The sequence below is a fragment of the Lolium rigidum genome, chromosome 7, assembly GCF_022539505.1.
Source record: "Lolium rigidum isolate FL_2022 chromosome 7, APGP_CSIRO_Lrig_0.1, whole genome shotgun sequence".
In the NCBI taxonomy this organism is placed as follows: domain Eukaryota; kingdom Viridiplantae; phylum Streptophyta; class Magnoliopsida; order Poales; family Poaceae; genus Lolium; species Lolium rigidum.
The window spans coordinates 106058795-106076840 of NC_061514.1; the positions used below are offsets into that span (position 1 = coordinate 106058795).

The 18046-nt window shown below is 44.4% G+C and overlaps 2 protein-coding genes across 3 annotated transcripts; both read left to right on the forward strand.

The window, feature by feature from the left end:
- Positions 1 to 262: 262 nt before the first annotated feature.
- LOC124676654 (pentatricopeptide repeat-containing protein At1g06710, mitochondrial-like) lies at positions 263 to 5610 on the forward strand. 2 transcript variants are annotated; one of them, XM_047212695.1, is made up of 5 exons: positions 263 to 3121; positions 3528 to 3824; positions 4029 to 4187; positions 5029 to 5116; positions 5461 to 5610. In XM_047212695.1, the coding sequence occupies exons 1-2, from the start codon at positions 263 to 265 to the stop codon at positions 3567 to 3569; spliced, it is 2901 nt and encodes a 966-aa protein (XP_047068651.1). In that variant the 3' UTR covers positions 3570 to 3824; positions 4029 to 4187; positions 5029 to 5116; positions 5461 to 5610. The 2 variants fall into 2 exon arrangements, with proteins under 2 accessions (XP_047068651.1, XP_047068650.1); XM_047212694.1 differs by lacking the exons at positions 5029 to 5116; positions 5461 to 5610 and having other exon boundaries at positions 4029 to 4423.
- Positions 5611 to 13105: 7495 nt separating this feature from the next.
- Positions 13106 to 15530, forward strand: LOC124674604 (protein FLOWERING LOCUS T-like). The gene is made up of 5 exons (XM_047210645.1): positions 13106 to 13410; positions 13456 to 13656; positions 14590 to 14651; positions 14764 to 14804; positions 15074 to 15530. The coding sequence occupies exons 2-5, from the start codon at positions 13468 to 13470 to the stop codon at positions 15301 to 15303; spliced, it is 522 nt and encodes a 173-aa protein (XP_047066601.1). The 5' UTR covers positions 13106 to 13410; positions 13456 to 13467; the 3' UTR covers positions 15304 to 15530.
- Positions 15531 to 18046: the final 2516 nt, after the last annotated feature.

The window sequence follows — 18046 nt, forward strand, 5'->3', positions numbered from 1 at the left end:
GCTGTGGACTGTGGTGGACTTTCTCCATCAGTGTGACTAGGGCCCCACCGTCAGAGCCCAGAGCTACTAGCTTACAGAGCCATTTTACCGAAATAACCTCCTACACTAGGGTTTATCCCCTACCTCCGCCACCCCCAAAACCTCCATGGCCGGAGCGCCACCAATCCCCACCACCGCCGCCGCCGCCGCCCGCCGACTCTGCCTCCATTTCCACATCCCAACCTCCGTCCCTCCTCACGCCCACCCCTGCTCCCGCTGACCCATGATCACCCGCCGTGCGGCGGCGGTAGCCCTACGCACCTCCCTGCGCCGCGCCTGCTCCTCCCACGCCGCCAACTCCGACGACCCCCTCTTTGGCCTCTTCGACGCCTCCGCGCCGCACCCCGAGCCCCGCCTCCTCCCCAAAGATTTCGCCTTTATCAAGCACCCCGCCCCTGCGCTCCCCGCCGCCGCCCTCCCGCCCCCGGAGGCCGTCCTGATCTCCAAGGCGGTCCGAGCCTACGGCGCCGACTTCGACGGCAAGGCGGAGCGGTTCCTGCGCCGGTACCGCGAGTTCCTGACCGATTCCCTCGTGGTCGCGGTGCTCCGGGCGGTGCGCTCCCCGGACCTCTGCGTCAGGTTCTTCCTCTGGGCGGAGCGGCAGGTCGGGTACAGCCACACCGGCGCCTGCTACGACGCGCTCGCCGAGGTTCTGGGCTTCGAGGACCGTGCCCGGACCGCCGAGAGGCTGCTGAGGGAGATTGGGGAGGATGACCGCGAGGTGCTCGGCAGATTGCTCAATGTGCTGGTGCGGCGGTGCTGCCGCCGCGGCCTGTGGGGCGAGGCGCTGGAGGAGCTCGGGAGGCTCAAGGACTTCGGGCACAGGCCGTCGGCGGTGACCTACAATGCGCTGGTGCAGGTGCTCGCGAGCGCGGGGCAGGTGGAGATGGGGTTCCGGGTGCACAAGGAGATGTCGGCGTCGGGGTTCTGCATGGACAGGTCCACGGTCGGATGCTTTGCCGAGGCGCTGTGCAAGGATGGGCGCTGGACCGATGCGCTTGACATGGTAGAGAGGGAGGATTTCAAGCTCGACACGGTGCTGTGCACCCAGATGATCAGTGGGCTGATGGAGGCCTCCCTCTTCAACGAGGCCATGTCGTTTCTTCATAGGATGAGGTGCAACTCGTGTATACCGAATGCGATAACGTATAGGACGCTGCTCTCGGGATTTCTGAAAAAGAAGGAGCTTGGCTGGTGCAAGAGGATCATCAACATGATGATGGCAGAGGGCTGCAGTCCGAATCCTGCGTTTTTCAATTCACTTGTGCATAGCTATTGCAGTGCCGAGGATTATGCATATGCATATAAGCTGCTTAATAGGATGAAAACTTGTGGTTGTCCTCCTGGTTACGTTGTATACAATATATTTATTGGAAGTATTTGTGGCCGAGAACAATTGCCAAAGCCCGAGTTGTTGGATTTGGCGGAGAAAGTTTACGAGGAGATGCTGGTTGCTGGTTGCGTTCTTAATAAGGTTAACACTGCCAATTTTGTTCGGTGCCTTTGTGGTGTTGGCAAATTTGACAAGGCATTTCAGATCATGAAGGAGATGATGAGGAAAGGTTTTGTTCCTGATGCAAGCACGTACTATAAGGTCATCACTTTTCTGTGCCAGGCTAACAAGGTAGACAAGGCGCTCCTTTTGTTTGAAGAGATGAAGAGGGCAGGTGTTAATCCAGATGTGTACACGTACACAATTTTGATTGATGGTTTTTGTAAGGCTGGTCTCATTGAACAAGCCCGGAGCTGGTTTGATGAAATGACAAGTGCAGGCTGCTCACCAACTGTAGTAACATATACTGCATTGCTTCATGCTTATCTGAAATCTAAGCAGCTCTTGCAGGCTAATGACATTTTCCATAGAATGGTTGATGATGCCTGTTATCCAAATGCTGTTACATACAGTGCACTAATTGATGGCCTCTGTAAGGCGGGCGAGGTCCAAAAGGCTTGTGAAATCTACGCCAAGTTAATAGGAGCTTCTGACAATGTAGAAACTGATTTCTACTTTGAAAACAAGGGCGGAGACACTATTTCTCCAAATGTTATCACATATGGTGCACTCGTAGATGGTTTGTGCAAGGCTCAAAAGGTGGCTGATGCTCATGAGTTGCTAGATTCTATGCTATCAGCTGGCTGTGAGCCCAATCAGATTGTTTATGATGCTCTGATTGATGGTTTTTGCAAAGTTGGAAAAATCGATAATGCTCAGGAGGTATTTCTGAGAATGACTAAGTGTGGTTACTTGCCTAGTGTGCATACGTACACGTCCTTGATTGACCGGATGTTCAAGGATGGAAGACTGGACCTCGCAATGAAAGTTCTGTCTCAAATGCTGAAGGATTCCTGTAGTCCTAACGTTGTTACTTACACAGCTATGGTTGATGGGCTCTGTAAAATAGGTGAAACAGAAAAGGCCCTAAACCTGCTGTCATTGATGGAAAAGAAGGGCTGCAGTCCAAATGTTGTAACTTACACTGCGCTAATAGACGGACTCGGGAAAGCTGGTAAAGTTGATGCAAGTCTCAAGCTTTTTACGCAAATGAAGACAAAAGGGTGTGCTCCCAATTATGTTACATACAGAGTACTGATAAACCATTGTTGTGCTGTTGGTCTTTTGGATGATGCCCATTTGCTGCTCGATGAGATGAAACAGACTCACTGGCCAAAGTATTTGCAAGGATACTGCAGCGCAGTTCAGGGTTTCAGCAAGAAGTTTCTCGCTTCTCTTGGTTTGCTGGAGGAGATGGAATCACATGACACAGCACCGATAGCTCATGTTTATGGCATGATCATTGATAGTTTTTCCAAGGCTGGTAGACTAGAGACAGCCTTGGAGTTGCACAAAGAGATGATGGAAGTCTCATCACCTCTAAATATGACCAGCAAGGGCATGTACACCTCATTAATCCAGGCACTTTGTTTATCATCTCAAGTTGAAGAAGCAATTGCATTACATATTGAAATGACAAGGAGAGGTACTATGCCAGATTTAAGTCTGTTTGTTTGCCTCATAAAGGGACTAATTGAAGTGGATAAGTGGAATGAAGCCCTTCAGTTGTGTTATGGCATATGCCAAGAGGTCAGTCCACTTCTCACTTATACTGTTCAAACACATACCTTTATCATCTTCCTATATTCTGCTATAGATGAACCGTTGTCTGCCCCGTAATATCCGTCACCAATAACTCTCCGTTTAGATATATCTTGGAAAGCGTAGCTTGAATGGCGCATACCTGAGCACAATTATACTGCTAGTTTCTGTTCACCCTCAAATTGTATATTCAAACAGAAGAGCGCATGTAATATGCCGTAAACGGCCTCTACATCTTGTTTCATATTGCATCTCCCACTTTGAAATGGGGACTAGCTTCTTTCCAGTTTCCTGTTGTTAGATACTGAAGTTATTTTCAGGATATCCAATGCTAAGTATCCTGCATTCTTTAGGTAATTTAATTTCTGACTACTAATATTGTGTATTGGACCAGGGTGTGAAGTGGCAGGGCAACAAATCATTTGATGGAGGGTAGAGCTGTGCTGCCTTACTGCCTATAACTCCCAATTCTCCCCTAATGAGTCATCTCTACATCTCATAGCCTGAAACAAAAATGGGCAACTCATGAATGATTGAAGAAAAAGAGTACCGAGGACATGGAGTAGCACTGCAAAGAGATCAGCTTGATTCATCAACTACATGTTGGTATGCATGTTATATGGATGCTGAAGGATATGATGATGGTGCTCGAAAACATTCAGTACATTGCATGCAGTCAAATTGCACTCACGTAAGCAGAACCCTTTTTTTAAGAGTTATTTGTCAGTACTGGCAGCTAATTTAGGTTGTTGCTTAGCTTCTCATATACTGCAATATCAAAATCCGGCCCATTTCCATTCGTTAATTTATTATGGAAAGATCTCATTGTTATTTATATTGCCACTGACCAAAATAATATTTGACACTTCTATCTCTTTTTTTTTGCATAATTTAGGGCTGGCTGGTTCGTTCAGATGAACAAAGGAATATCACTGGTTATCAAGATTAGTCTTTGTATATAAGATGGTGACTGTTACAGAAAAGTCTTGCCAGTGGTGAAGATACTTGAAAGTTTCATAATCCTTTATTCACCAATTCGAGTGATGTACATATGGTAGAATACAAATTGCTTTGATATGATTTACTTTTTAGTACTCTTCGCTCCTTCATATTCTGCTCTACTGGTAGAGTAACAAAGATGTTCTGTGATCAGAACAACATACTCTAATATCCTTCAACCTTTTGTTCCTGATCAATATTTATTGTGTATTGCTCTGATATGGTTTAACTGTAAATATACACGGGCTTCTATCATTGTCGAAATTTTCAATTTTTTGACATAAAAAATCTCTGGCATCTGTTTTTGCTCTGGCATTTTGTAACATTTCCGTCATCATTTATCTCAGCATGTACCATCTCATTTTTTTTTCATGCAACCGGATGTGCTGATAGCCTGATACCTCTGCTCCAACAATCTCCTCTTGTTATTTTACTCTGGGAACTTTGCATACTTTGAACTAGGTTGTTCCAGCCTGTTGAAGGTCTTGCAGCTAGATATGCAGATGTATTCTGAGGAAGCATCATCGTTTTCATGGCTCAAATCATGCGAAGCTACATAGTTTCTGCTGGATTTACAAGTTAAACGTGAAGTACTTCTGTGTTCATTATTTACTCAAGTGATATCTTGTATGTTTATACATACATATGTATATGTGTGTCTCTAGATGCAGCTGAAATGTATGAATGTTAGTGTTCTTCACTTGTCTGGCTTCTATTGAATATTGGATCAAATGAACTTTGTGGTTCATATTTATTTATAGTCCATCTTTGCATCTATGGCCCGTCTTTTGAATATAAGTTTAGAGAAAAACATATGATGTGTTGCTACAGCGCTACTTGGGAAAATAATACCTTGCTTCTGCAAAACTTCTAACATTTATGCTTTAAATTTGCAGGGGAGACTGGGAACATACCAAAAAGTTACATGGCTCTTCGTTGTATTGAGTAGTCAGGGTGCCACTTTTGAGATTGTATAGGGAATCGGTAAATCACATGAATATTTTCTGCATTTCCTATTGTTTCTCTTGGTAGTTGCATCATTTAAGTGTTAAGTCTGCATGTAAGTTCCAGTAAGCATCATATCATTTTCCATGCGAAAAGAGAATCTATGCTCATGTCATGGCACTGAATAGAAATGAAAATTTTAAAAGAAGCAATTATTTGCCATGGAATATGCTGTGTGATGCCCGCAGAGCAGTACTCTAACAAGTTATTTCCGTGGTGGACAATTTTGCGGAAAGTAAAGAGACGAATTGTAGCGAGTGGGTATTACATCACATATTCACATATTTAGATGTTATTATTAACTTATGAAGGTTCTGAAGCAGACCAATGTTCATGACCATTATACTAAGGGTGATCCGTGATTATCTTGGAGTGGGGCGTGATTGTGATGCACTCCATAAACTAAGGTCCCAGATTATCAGGCAGTTCATGCAAAATCGCCAGTACATTGCTCCAGATGAGATGATACATTGGGACACACCATATATGTTTGCTGTTCCTGGGGTAGTGTTGACTATCTGTTCTCTCTGAACTTAGCCTCAGCTCTGAATGACACTGGGATCTCGAAGTGATGGCCACTACTATCAGGCAGTTAGTGAAGAATCATGAACACATTGCTGGGAACTTTGGCAACTGAGTTTATGCTATTATTCCTTTAATCTCGAGCAATAGGCTGGACCGGTCAAAAGTGTAGCGAACAACTAGGGGAATTTTTAGCCCCCATTACACAAGAATGTCGGCATTCTCTGAGCATTGACATGTGACCATGATCTTTGACAGAATGCTGCAATATAGTTGCGCCTTTTAACTGTCACTTTAGTCAGAAAAAAGAAGATTTACTGAAGAAAAATGCTTCAAAGGTAAATACTTTTTCAGAACTAGATCATATCATCTGTGTCTGGAAAAACAAGGTTTTATGCATATATTGCACAGTATGTTATTGCAGCTTGTAGTTGCAGCATCTAATTTAGTAACTTTTGCGTAAGTTTCACCAACCAATTAGTGCATTTTTTTTTACCAATTTGTTTTTTTTTATGCGCGGGGGGGGGAGATTAAAGGAGCAGACCAATTTGGTTGTTTTGCTGATTCAGTCACAAATCCAGATACATCATTTGCTAAATGTACCAGCCACTAAATGATTTGAGCGGAATAAATAACAGTCAACTATGGCCGAATGCATCCAACAACTTGTAAAATTCTGAAAAGTACACTACATAGATCTTAAAGCTCCACTGTTAGAAATATTCTTCTAGAACATCTCCAGAATGTGTGCCTTTGAAAACTAGTGCGCATAATGGATCCATATGCAGATCATAGTGCTGGGAGGTAAGTGGATAACATTCACTCTAGGCTTGTTGCTATTTCATGGATACAAAATGAACAAGACTGTTAAGAATCTCATTTTCGTCAAAGTTCATGCAATCATCTCATAAAGAATTCATGCAACAGTTTCAAAATCAACAACCATACAATGCATTGTCTTGAGGCCATTGAAGGCCTGTTATCTGGAGTGGTCCAGACTGTTAAGAATCTCATTTTCGTCAAAGTTCATGCAATCATCTCATAAAGAATCCCAGGGCAATGCATTGTCTTGGGGCCAGATCTTGAGCGGTGATAACAAATCCTAGGGCAATGTTCAAATGGTGAAGCCTTTGTCCTGTTGTTGCAGGTGGATTTCTGGTGCCACATTTAAAACCTGAGCTCAAGTTTGTGCAACATATCTGGCCAAAGATGATGACAACTAGAAGCTCGTTTGCTCTCTGTTTGTATCTGATTGTTCTGTATTGTCCTTCTTAACTGGTTCTATCATATATGATTTTGTATAAAAAAGAAGAGAGATCGGAGGCATGGGTGGAGAAGCAGAGTGACAGAACGATTAGCTCCTCCAGAACAAGAAGACAGAAGAATTGGCAACGCGACAGCACCCGAGAAGCATTGCCCGCCACCCGCTGCACCCTGAGGATTTGGTTCCAAAGCGGCTAGATCTGAAGTTGAAGCACTGAGATGAGCGAGAACTGATCCAAAGCAGGCAGGTTGACCAATAGCTCAGTCCTGCCACCCAAGTATTTGGGTGCCTGCCTTTTCTAAGCCATGAAAGATCAATAGTTCCACTCAGCTTCGTCGCCCCTCGTCGTCCCGGAGCTGGGCTGAGGTCGTGTCCCAGTCACCGTTGTGTGCAGCGGTGCCGCCAAGTCCCTCTCCTAGGTGTTGCGGGGAGTTCAAGGTCGACGCCAGTTTGGACTCCCTATTTCAGTCACAGGTTGCGTTGATGCGCTTGGAGCTCCTTCAGCTGGTTGACATCCGCATCGAGGAGGTGGTCCGTCCCCTTCGTGAGGAGGTGGCAACGCTTAAGCGGTTGTTGGCACACGATGGTGTTGCTATGGAGCCGACGGATGCGGATGCTTTGGTTCCTCCTGTTTCCGCTGAGCAGAAGTCGTCTGTTGTTGAGGATGAGCATCTCTACGGTTGTTTCTCACCTCGTGGTTGTTTCTCTCCTTGTGTTGGTGCGAGCTCGACGGTCACGGCTCCGACGGATGTTGACGCTGCAGTCTTGTTTGATGGTGTGCTTTCGCCTCCTCCCGTCGAGGAAGTGAGGCCCGGCTCGGATGTGGCTTCTCCACCGTGTCGGGCACTTGCCTCCGAGAAGTGTGGTGATGTTGATGCCTGCAGTCTCTTCCTCGGCTGAGTCCGACAGACAGGTGGCTCATATTGATGATATGGTTGCTAAGTCGGGGTTGTTGCCAATGGTGCCCGGAGCTATCGTTGCCAGAGAGGTTTCCGAGTTTCTCGCCACCTTGACCGTTGCCTTCCATGGATCCGCAGTTGGTTGACGGGTGCCTCCCATTGCCATGGCATGTCTTCTTCGACGCGGTGTTGGAGTGTCGTGTTGAGTGTTTGTTGGGGTCGCATTGTGGTCTATGTGGGTGTGTTGTTTGTGCGGGCTTGGCCTGGTTGTTGTAGGTTTTTGCCCGGTTTTCTTCTAAAAACCGTGCACCATCTTCTTAATTAATGGATGAGGCAAAGCTTTTGCCTCCGTTTCAAAAAAAAAAAAAAAAATCAATAGTTCCACGAGAGTGCACATGGCGCCTCTGTCATCTTCACCGGTGCTGCCTTGCTTTGCCTGTGTTTTTGTGTGTAATATTTGCCACTGCTTCCCTCGCACTGAAATCTTGGTTATGCGCCCACGGTATGTGTGTTCTGCTCCAGTGTCGATGCTTCCCTTGCACTGAAATCTTGGTTATTCGCCCACGGTATATGTGTTTTGCTCCAGTGTCGAAGCAATGGTGCCATTGCCATGGAGATGTCCTTGCGTAGGAGAAAGTCCTCCTGAGCCTACGCAAGGACTCCACTGATCGAACTTACAGGCTTCTCCGTGTCGGCGCTGGGGTGCAAACTCTCCACTTGCATCTCCTCAGCTTCCCTCCAGCGATGAGATCAATTGAGGAAACACGTGAAGGTCATGGTTATGATAGGGAAATATGCAGTGATTTTTTTCATAGAAATAGCAACACCCCATGTCACTTTCAGAATGATTTTGGACGAATTTGCACCAAATTGCAAGTTCGACCAGTTGACCCCAATCAACTTGTTGTATGAGTTTGCACATGTTGGACAATGTGTATGCGGTATGTTATTAGCTCTATTAGAGTTGTCCGATCAAATTGTTTTCTGATTGTGTGTACTGTTACGACGCAGAGATTCTACATAGTGGTGGGCGTCCCTGTCTTATCCAATGGCTATCATTGTTCTAAGATGCGTGCTTGTCAATTTTGCAGTTTCAACCTGTACATTGTGCATGTTCGCGTGACTATAGGAACGAAAATGTACCGTGTACACCTTGAGCCCACGAACCCTCTCGTCCTTATCCTCTCCTCTGGCGCTGCAGCTCACCATTTCCTCGTCTTCTCCCTGAGCTCTACGCCGGCGCCGCCCTGGTCCACGTCGTCCTCGACTCCGGCGCCGCCCCGGTCCCCGTCGTCCTCTACTCCGGCAACCCCGTCCCCGAGCTGGAAGAGAGCAGCGTCCCAGTTGTCGTGTGCTTCCTGGCGCCAGTCCAGACCGATCCACGTCCGCCACCGCCCTGCTCCGTCGCCAACATCGACAAGAACGAGATGGCGCAGCTCGGGAAGCTCGCCGGCTCGTCTCACCGCCGTACCTCTCCGCCGGTGGGGAGCGCTCGTGCGAGCTGCGGTCGGCGACATTCTCGAGCCCGATTTCCTCTTCCACTTCTTTTTTCAATCCGACTTGCTCTCTTTCCAATTCTTGTTATTTTGTGTGATTTATTCCTGGTGATGTTTACGAATTATGACGGGAATCAATTTTCCTGTTCGAGATGTATTCTCTTACATTCTTTCCTATTTAGCCTTTACTTTTTCCTAACACAATCCGGTGATTTGCTATTCCATTGTTTTCTACTATTTAGCCTCCATTTTCCTAATATAATCTGGTACAGATTCTGCATGTGTGCTGTAAAAAAGGTCCAGATCCAATTACCGTTACTGGAAAAAAAATGGTACAGTTACATGTTCAATCTGTATGTTGATTTGTTCTAAACATAATGGAAATGAGCTTTGTTGGTTCAAGATTCTGTATGTATTATTTTTGGTGAACATTCTCCATGTTCAGATTGTTTGAAGAAATCATTCTAGATGGTACATGTTAAATGTTAGTTTTATGGTGCAAAATTTTCGTTGCATGATGGATTTGAAGATTAGATTCCTGCACTCCCGGGTTGCAAATTATTTTTTCTTAAAACCGTACTAATTAAAGTACTAATATTGCCCTACACTATATTATGTCCAAACGTACTGGAAAAAGGGGGTCCAGGTCCAATTAATGGCGTGGAAAATGGCTAACGAAACTATTACGTGCTAATTATATACTAACTGATTTGTTGAATCCGTACTGGTTTGCAAGGTAGTATGGAACCTGTTTGCAGCACAGGGATCTGATAGCAAATAGTCGGTAAATTAAGGTTGTTTTTTTACTGAACAGAAACATATATTGGAGGGGTATTCTGCAATGTGGGCAGCAGCCTGCACAGATCTTGAAGCAAAAATGGACGCCCAGGATAAGCCTGGGACGCCCACATATATGTAGAGAGTGATTTCCGGTACTGTTAGTGGAATAAACGTTAACATTACTAATTACTCCATTTGTCTATGTATATAAGATCACTGAATCTTGTCATGAGCAAGCCTGTTTAAGATTGACCAAGTCCATAGAAAAAGATATCAACATTTGCAGTATCCAACGTATATATTATGGAAATATATTTCATGATAGATTAAGTAATTAATCTTTATTTAGTGTTGTAAACGTTGGTCTTATGTACATGGACGGAGGGACTAGGGAGTAAACTCATCTGTTCTCCTTCGAGAAGTGCATCCATGTAATTATGCTCACGAAATAATAATAAACTACTCATTATAAGAATATAAGCATTTGACTTTGATCCGAAAATGATTCGAGCTCGGCTGGTGACACTGTAGGCCACACCTCAGCTAGAGGACAGTTGCTGTCCACGTACGTACGTTTTCTTTGCCATCAATCGATATCCATGTATCCCAGCAGAGATAACGATTTTCAGTACAAACTAGCGTCGTTTTCTGATCCAACGAGCCAATGGCATGGAGAAGAACAATCCGGACAATGATTTTCGGTACGAACAAGTGTCGTTTTCTGATCCGAACGAGCCAATGGGAGGAGAACAATCTTTTCTGCCGTTTTCGGCAGCTTAGCATTCTGACGATCATGTCCCGGCGATTCTCAGTAGTCCATTTCTAGAATTCCGGCCGGCCGGCCGGCGACGGCGGCGACCCATTATTTCGGCGAGTCCCATCGGCCGCGGGCGAACGCCGAATGGGATGCTGAGCCACGTGAAAGGGGGATGGCGCATTGTTCTCTTCCATCTCCAGTCAAGATTATCATGCCAGGTACAGTTAGGTCCACGGATTATTCTTTACTCAAGCCTGACGTTCGCTTCTTCCACGTAACTCAGCTCTTTGCCTTTCCTGCTCCGTGCCTTTTCCTAAAGAGTTTCATGCATATCTAGTTGTTAGAGAACATAATTAAGGGATTCCATGTACACTCCCTCAGTTCCGTAATTCTTGTCCTGGTTTTACTTCAAATTTAAACTATGACAAGAATCATGAAACGGAGGGAGTAGCGTGTGTAAGTTTTCAACAGATTAGTTACTGTAGGGTCTGATTGAAAAAAAAAAAACTGAGTTCTTCGAAAGAACAACCACTTGTTTTCTATCAATGCATCGATATACAAGCCTTTTATGTTTTGTCAAGTATGAAAATGAACACCCTTGTAGTTAACAGTACTAGTCATCATAATTACCTTACAGTTGTTCGTTTTCCTTTGCTCCAAATGCTATATGAAGGCTGGTTGTGACTTGTGAGCTTCCTCGCCAATTTCTGGAACCTTTACGTCAATGATTATGAGAAATCACAGAGGATTCTTCAGTACAGCTCAAGAGGTCTGCGCTCTGCAAGTGGGAACACGATATCAGAAGACATAAAAGCCAGGGTGCAAATAACAAGAATAAGTTGGGATTCCGTGGACCCTATTTGTCAGGAACAAATGTATATTAGAGCTTATCTATGCTTTCCGTCTTCTCTTTACCTAAAGTGTATCAGCCGTGCAGACATATTCCTGTTATGATAGAAAGATTAGGACACCGTATTTCGCAGATCACAATATCAAAAAGCTAGGACAGTCTGGACGGATATGCCAAAGAGAAAAAAAAAATTGCGTCTTTGTGTCTGCTCGTTCATATGAAGCTACATAACCTTGCTCCTTAGAGATCATATTCTACTAGGAAATCTGGGGGAGATGTACCGAGTACGACCAACTTCGTAGAAAATCTACCAGCAGCACATGTGTGTTATACATTACAATCAATGGCCCTTGAATGAATCTTTGAGTCTGGTGTGCAAACTTGTACCCTTAGACAGGCCCTTAGTCACCCAAGTGACTCAAGGAGCTTCTGGTTTAATGGTATACAGAAGTTAAGTGACACAATGCCCTTATGGGGTGCAGCTAACCTCAAATTCATTGGAATACATAGCACGATACGAGGGATGACGTTAGAAAACTATAGGAACACCGTATGGTAAAAAATTCGGGATAAAAAACAAACGAATTTCTTTTTTTTTTAGGGAAAAGCAAAAGAATTTCTTGGTCTATGGTTCCTAGTTCATCTATTACACAGATAACCAATAAAATCCAGTTGTTTATAACACTAAGTCTAGAACAGACATTGTAACTGTCCAAAGTACATCAATTCTTCGAACAGAAAAATCAATGTGCAAAAAAGTCATTCCAAACTCAACCGTGGTACCTTAGTCACATTACGCTTCTCTGAGCATTTAGTCCCCTGAGCTAGATCTCACTTGCAAGAGTAATGAACAATCATAATGGAGAATATGTCTATTAAAAATTCAATCTGCCACCTCATCATCGAAACTACCACTCTATTTCTTAAAGGATGAACAAGAGCTGATTCTGTATTCTAGATGTTGGGATGCATCAAAATAAGCCATACACCTGTACCACTAATTTGCTTCAAAAGACTCTACCCAATTGCAGCACTATCAAGACAATTATATTGGGAGACGTCAAATGAACAGGTGTCAATAGAAATCCAGTAACCACTTTATATCGTTGTAGTATCATAATATTCCCAACCAATCATAAAAACGTCTTTTTCCATTCATATTAATTTGTTGATCCTGGCTGCAATACCATTAACATAAAATAATTTATAGTACTATCTCTAACTTGTATACCATGGCGAAACATAACGTTGGAAAATACTGAATTGTTGATGCGTACTCATCCCATTTGCCTACTACTATTGTTGAGGAAGAGGGAGAGAAAGTTCCTGTTGAGAATGAAGACCATAAGTTGTCAATCTGAAAGACAAGTCAAAAGGCAATCAACTTTTCATTAGGAATGTATCATGCCTACGGTTCCAGATATAGGGAATAAGTGAGCGTGGCCATCAGATTTTATTCCATCGATGTGGAATTGCATTGGACACTCCTTCCATTTGTGTAGGCTTAGAGAGTAGACAGACTAAATATTTCCAGTGATAGCGACTAATATCATATCATATACCTTAAAGTTAGATTCCAAGACGTCTGGAGCTCGTAACTCCTGATATCATGAATGCCTTCAGCACTTGGATTGTTAGTATATATAGGGCATGCAGCTGCACTCATTAGTTCACCCAAGTTCACATTTCAAACTAAGTTAGCTTGCCCATACCACAACCTATTCTTACTCAGTTCCTGAAGATTGTTAATCACCACTAAACCATGTCAGAGGCACTTGCCATAGGACATGTTGTTGGGGATATTTTGGACCCATTTGTCAAAGCAGCATCACTAAAGGTTATATACAACAGCAAGGTACTAACCAATGGGTCTGAGCTCAAGCCGTCACAAGTAGCAAATGAACCAAGGATTGAAATTGCTGGGCGCGACATGAGGAACCTTTACACTCTGGTAAGTCCATAAGTCTGTCATTACTGCATTGAACAATATTGAGGAGGTATATTTGCGTTGTAGCCAAATAAGCTTGCGCTTGAACTACAGAAGCTCTAACATCAGAAGTCAAACTCGACATTACTATTTGTCTTGTTAAAAGTAGTACGCAACCTCTCTTCCATAGCATGAGATTTTGGAGTACATGCACTTCAGTTGTTCTCAGCACGTATCGAACACTGAAAGCAAAGAATCTCAGTGTCTTGCAATTTGTACAACCTCATCTGTATGGATTGAAAAAGACCTTTGCACTTCTACTTTATTTCATGTGAATCCTATAGAGATACTATTCTACTCATTATTTTAGCGTCTGCACATATACCTGCATCTTTTCATTCGCTGCTGACTGGAAAATAAAATTATGCACGTCACCCATGAAGTACAAGAATATTAGTCATCATGAGTAGATGTGTCAATAAATGATTATAATATGAATCTACACATTTGGCCTGCGTCATGAAGGTACTCTAGTAGAAATGGTACCATTGAAACTGGCAAGTAACAACATTAAAGTTACTTTACTTTATTGTATTTTCAGAGTGTTATTTAACTTTGTCTGAAAAGCCTCAAGTTGATGGAAAACTTATATTTTCTTAATGTTGTTCTAAAAATCTAACGTCTAGCCCACCCACTAGGCCTCCTCCACCTAGCCTACCTAGCCAAAATGTACCGCCTAGGCTCGCCTAATTCGTGATTATGCGCTAGGCTCTGGTTTGCCTCCCGACTAGTACCCAGCACCTCCGTTGGTACTGCTTCATAATACAAGGCAAAAGTACATTTCAGGAAGTGTATATTTGGCTATCTGCAGAAATATCATTGTTTGCTTCCCTGGTAACTATATTCTTAGGATAAGAACATTTTTTTCCCTAAAATAACAACTTAACTTGCTATTAGGTGATGGTGGATCCAGACTCACCAAGTCCAAGCAACCCAACAAAAAGAGAATACCTTCATTGGTAAGACCTGGAACATATCATAACTAGTAGAGGTTACTCAACTTTATTACTTCTATATTTGTACAATGTAATAACTCAAGAGTTAAAATTATTCTTATGGTTGTATACGCAGGCTGGTGACAGACATCCCAGAATCAACAAATGCCAGTTACGGTGGGTTTAAGTTCTCTTTCCTTTCCTAATTTATTTTTTCAATGATTTAAAAAAGTTACTATCTGCCATTACTTAGGGGAGAAAACTGAAGATGACAACTACAGCAAATGCTTAAAGTACAAAATAAATATAAAAAAACACGTAAATAACATACCTGGATAGTAAGCCGCACATTGTCCTGTCTTTCACACCAATTCATGGCAGAAATTTCTTCGAATTTACATACTAGAATGACCTATGTTAACATGTTAGTGTACATTTTGTTGCAGGAAATGAAGTTGTCAGTTATGAAAGCCCAAAACCAACTGCAGGAATACATCGCTTTGCATTTGTACTCTTCCGTCAATCTGTCCAGCAAACTATATATGCACCAGGATGGAGACAAAATTTCAATACAAGAGACTTCTCAGCACTTTATTCTCTTGGACCTCCAGTGGCAGCAGTGTTCTTCAATTGCCAAAGGGAGAATGGATGTGGAGGCAGGCGGTACATCAGATAAATATGGAAACCATTACTGTCCATCCTCTACAGGCAGGAAGTTTACTTAAAATGTGAGAAGATAGAAAAAAAAAGGCCAATGTTGCAATCAGTTAAAAAAAGGGTCCCCATCACAAAGCATAGTAAATGCTGGACTTTTTCAATGTATTAGTTAAAATTTTACTCTGGCGTGTATGCACCAAGTAGGGTGCTTTCAGAATGAATTTACCTTACGGTTATGCAAGTACTCCCTCGGGTCATGTTTAATTGACGCCGGACAGTGCCTAATGCAGTACTTTGATCGATACACTCCGCTCGATTAATCATGACCGGAGGTAGTACTAAACAATGTGCTTTTGAAATGAATTTAACTTACACTCTCACCTTCAACAACACTTTCTCTTCTTCTTAAGTGAGGAATATATAATTACGGCATATCCAACAACTGTCCCCGTCATGTTCAAAAGCAGATACCTTTGATCAGTTAACAAGTTAAGTGCAGGATGCGGAACACAACAACTAATGATATCTCAAATTTCTTATGATATTCCTTCAGAAAGCTTCAGGACTCCTAGGCTTCAAGATAACTTCACAGACCCCAGCAGTCTTTACAAGGCTGATACATTTAACTGTGCATATCTCTTGGTGCAGTTAAGTGCATAGTAGAAACTCTACCAGTCTCAAATCTATCTGATTTTTATAATGCTTGGCAACTTTTTGCCTTGCCTGGTTACTGTACAACTCAGTCTGAGTTTACTCCAGTGCCTTGTAAGGGTCAGAGTCCATTCCTCCATCTGCCATTTAGGATGCTGAGATTCACTGCCAATCATGTTCAACAACCGAAGAGAGGTTGAATATTACAAAGGCACCCAGTAATGGCTGGTACCAACCATGAATCATGTATGGACAACTTTGTACTCCATTTGGCTGTTCAGACTGAATGCCAGAAAAACAATGCATATGCACATGGGCAAGAATCAATGGTATATAAACATGCCGCATACATGCCAAGGTTAGATTGATCACCATTAACCCAAAGCAGTAGACGGAGCCACATAAAGTGTATGCCCCCCTACGACCAACTGACAATTGAATGCATAAGTTCTAATCTCCAATGAAAACCGAGAATCTGCCTGAAGAACTACAACCCATCCAAATGTATTTGCTTCATTAGTGTGGAAAGCACTGCTCTTATCTCATCCATATCTTGATGGTTCTTCTGTCCAACTACGAACTCAGTGGTCTTACCATTCACCTCAATGGCACTGGATCCTGGATCCTTCCGCAAGCCTTTTTCGCTTAACAGCCCTCTCACCATCTTTACATCAGTCCATCTACCATTCACAGCATATACATTTGAGAGGAGTACATAAACCCCACTCCCAGAGGACTCCAACTCATGAACATGCCTAAGAATCTGCTGCGCAAAATCAACTCGGCCATGATCTTGACATGCACTCAGCAGGGCTCCCCATGTGAACACAGCAGGTTTCATAGGCATGACCTTAATTAAACCATATGCTTCCTGGATGAGCCCAGCTCTGCCAAGAAGATCAACCATGCAACCGTAATGCTCTTCCCATGGCGAGAGATTGTATGCATTTTTCATCGACTCAAACAACAGGAGGCCTTGTTGCACCAAACCATTGTGGCAGCATGCACCGAGGACGATTATAAAGGTGACTTCGTTGGGGGGCAAGCCTGAAGCCACCATCCTGTCAAAGCACTTAAGGGCTTCCCTACCATGACCATGCAATGCGAACCCATTGATCAACGCATTCCAAGAGGATACATTCTTGACGGGCATCTTATGGAAGACTGAAAGAGAAGTTTCCAAGCACCCGCACTTTGCGTACATGTCAACCAATGACGTCCCCACATGCACGTCCCACTCGATGCCTTTCCGCTCTATATATTGATGCACCCACCTGCCAGAGTCCAGCGCGCCTAAGCTTGCACAAGCTGAGAGGACAGTAGAGAGAACAACCTTGTCCGGCTTCACCCCTGACGTTTGCATCTCATTGAACAGCTCCAATGCCTCACTTGGAAGCCTGCAGTTCACCAAACCACTTATCATGACCGTCCAAGAAACGATGTCCCTCGCCTGCAGGCCGTCAAACACCCGCCTTGCAAGATCCAACTTCTCGCACTTGACATACATATCTAACACTGCATTTCCAACAATGACTTTCATCTCCCTCTCCCGTTTGAGATACCACCCATGCACGGCCTTCCCAGACCGCGCATCCCCCAGCCTCCCGCATGCGACGAGCGCGCTAGCCAATGTCCCCTCGTTTGGTGCAACATCCATCTCGCCAAATAATCCGAGAGCATCGGCGAACCTCCCGCCCCTGACGAGCGCAGACACAAGTGCGGTCCAGGACACGACGTCCGGTCTCGCAATTTCATCGAACACCTTTCTCGCGTCGCCACACTCCCCGCACGCCCCGTAGAGCGTGACCAGCGCGTTCCGGACTGGCAGGCGCCCCAGGAACCCGCCCTTTTCCGCGACAGCGTGCGCCTGTCGGCCCTCGCGGAGGCCGCCGCCGAGCCGCGCGCACGCCTTGAGCGCGGCGGGGAGCGTGTACCCGTCGGGCCGCCCGGCGTCTCCGCCCGCGGCCAGGACCGCGAAGGCGCGGAAGGCGGCGGAGGAGTCGCCGGAGAGGGTGAGGTGGGAGATGAGAGCGTTGAACGGGTGCGCGCAGCGCGGGCGTGGGCGGAGGAGGAGCAGCGCGCGGATGGCGTCCGCGGGCGCGCGTGTCGCG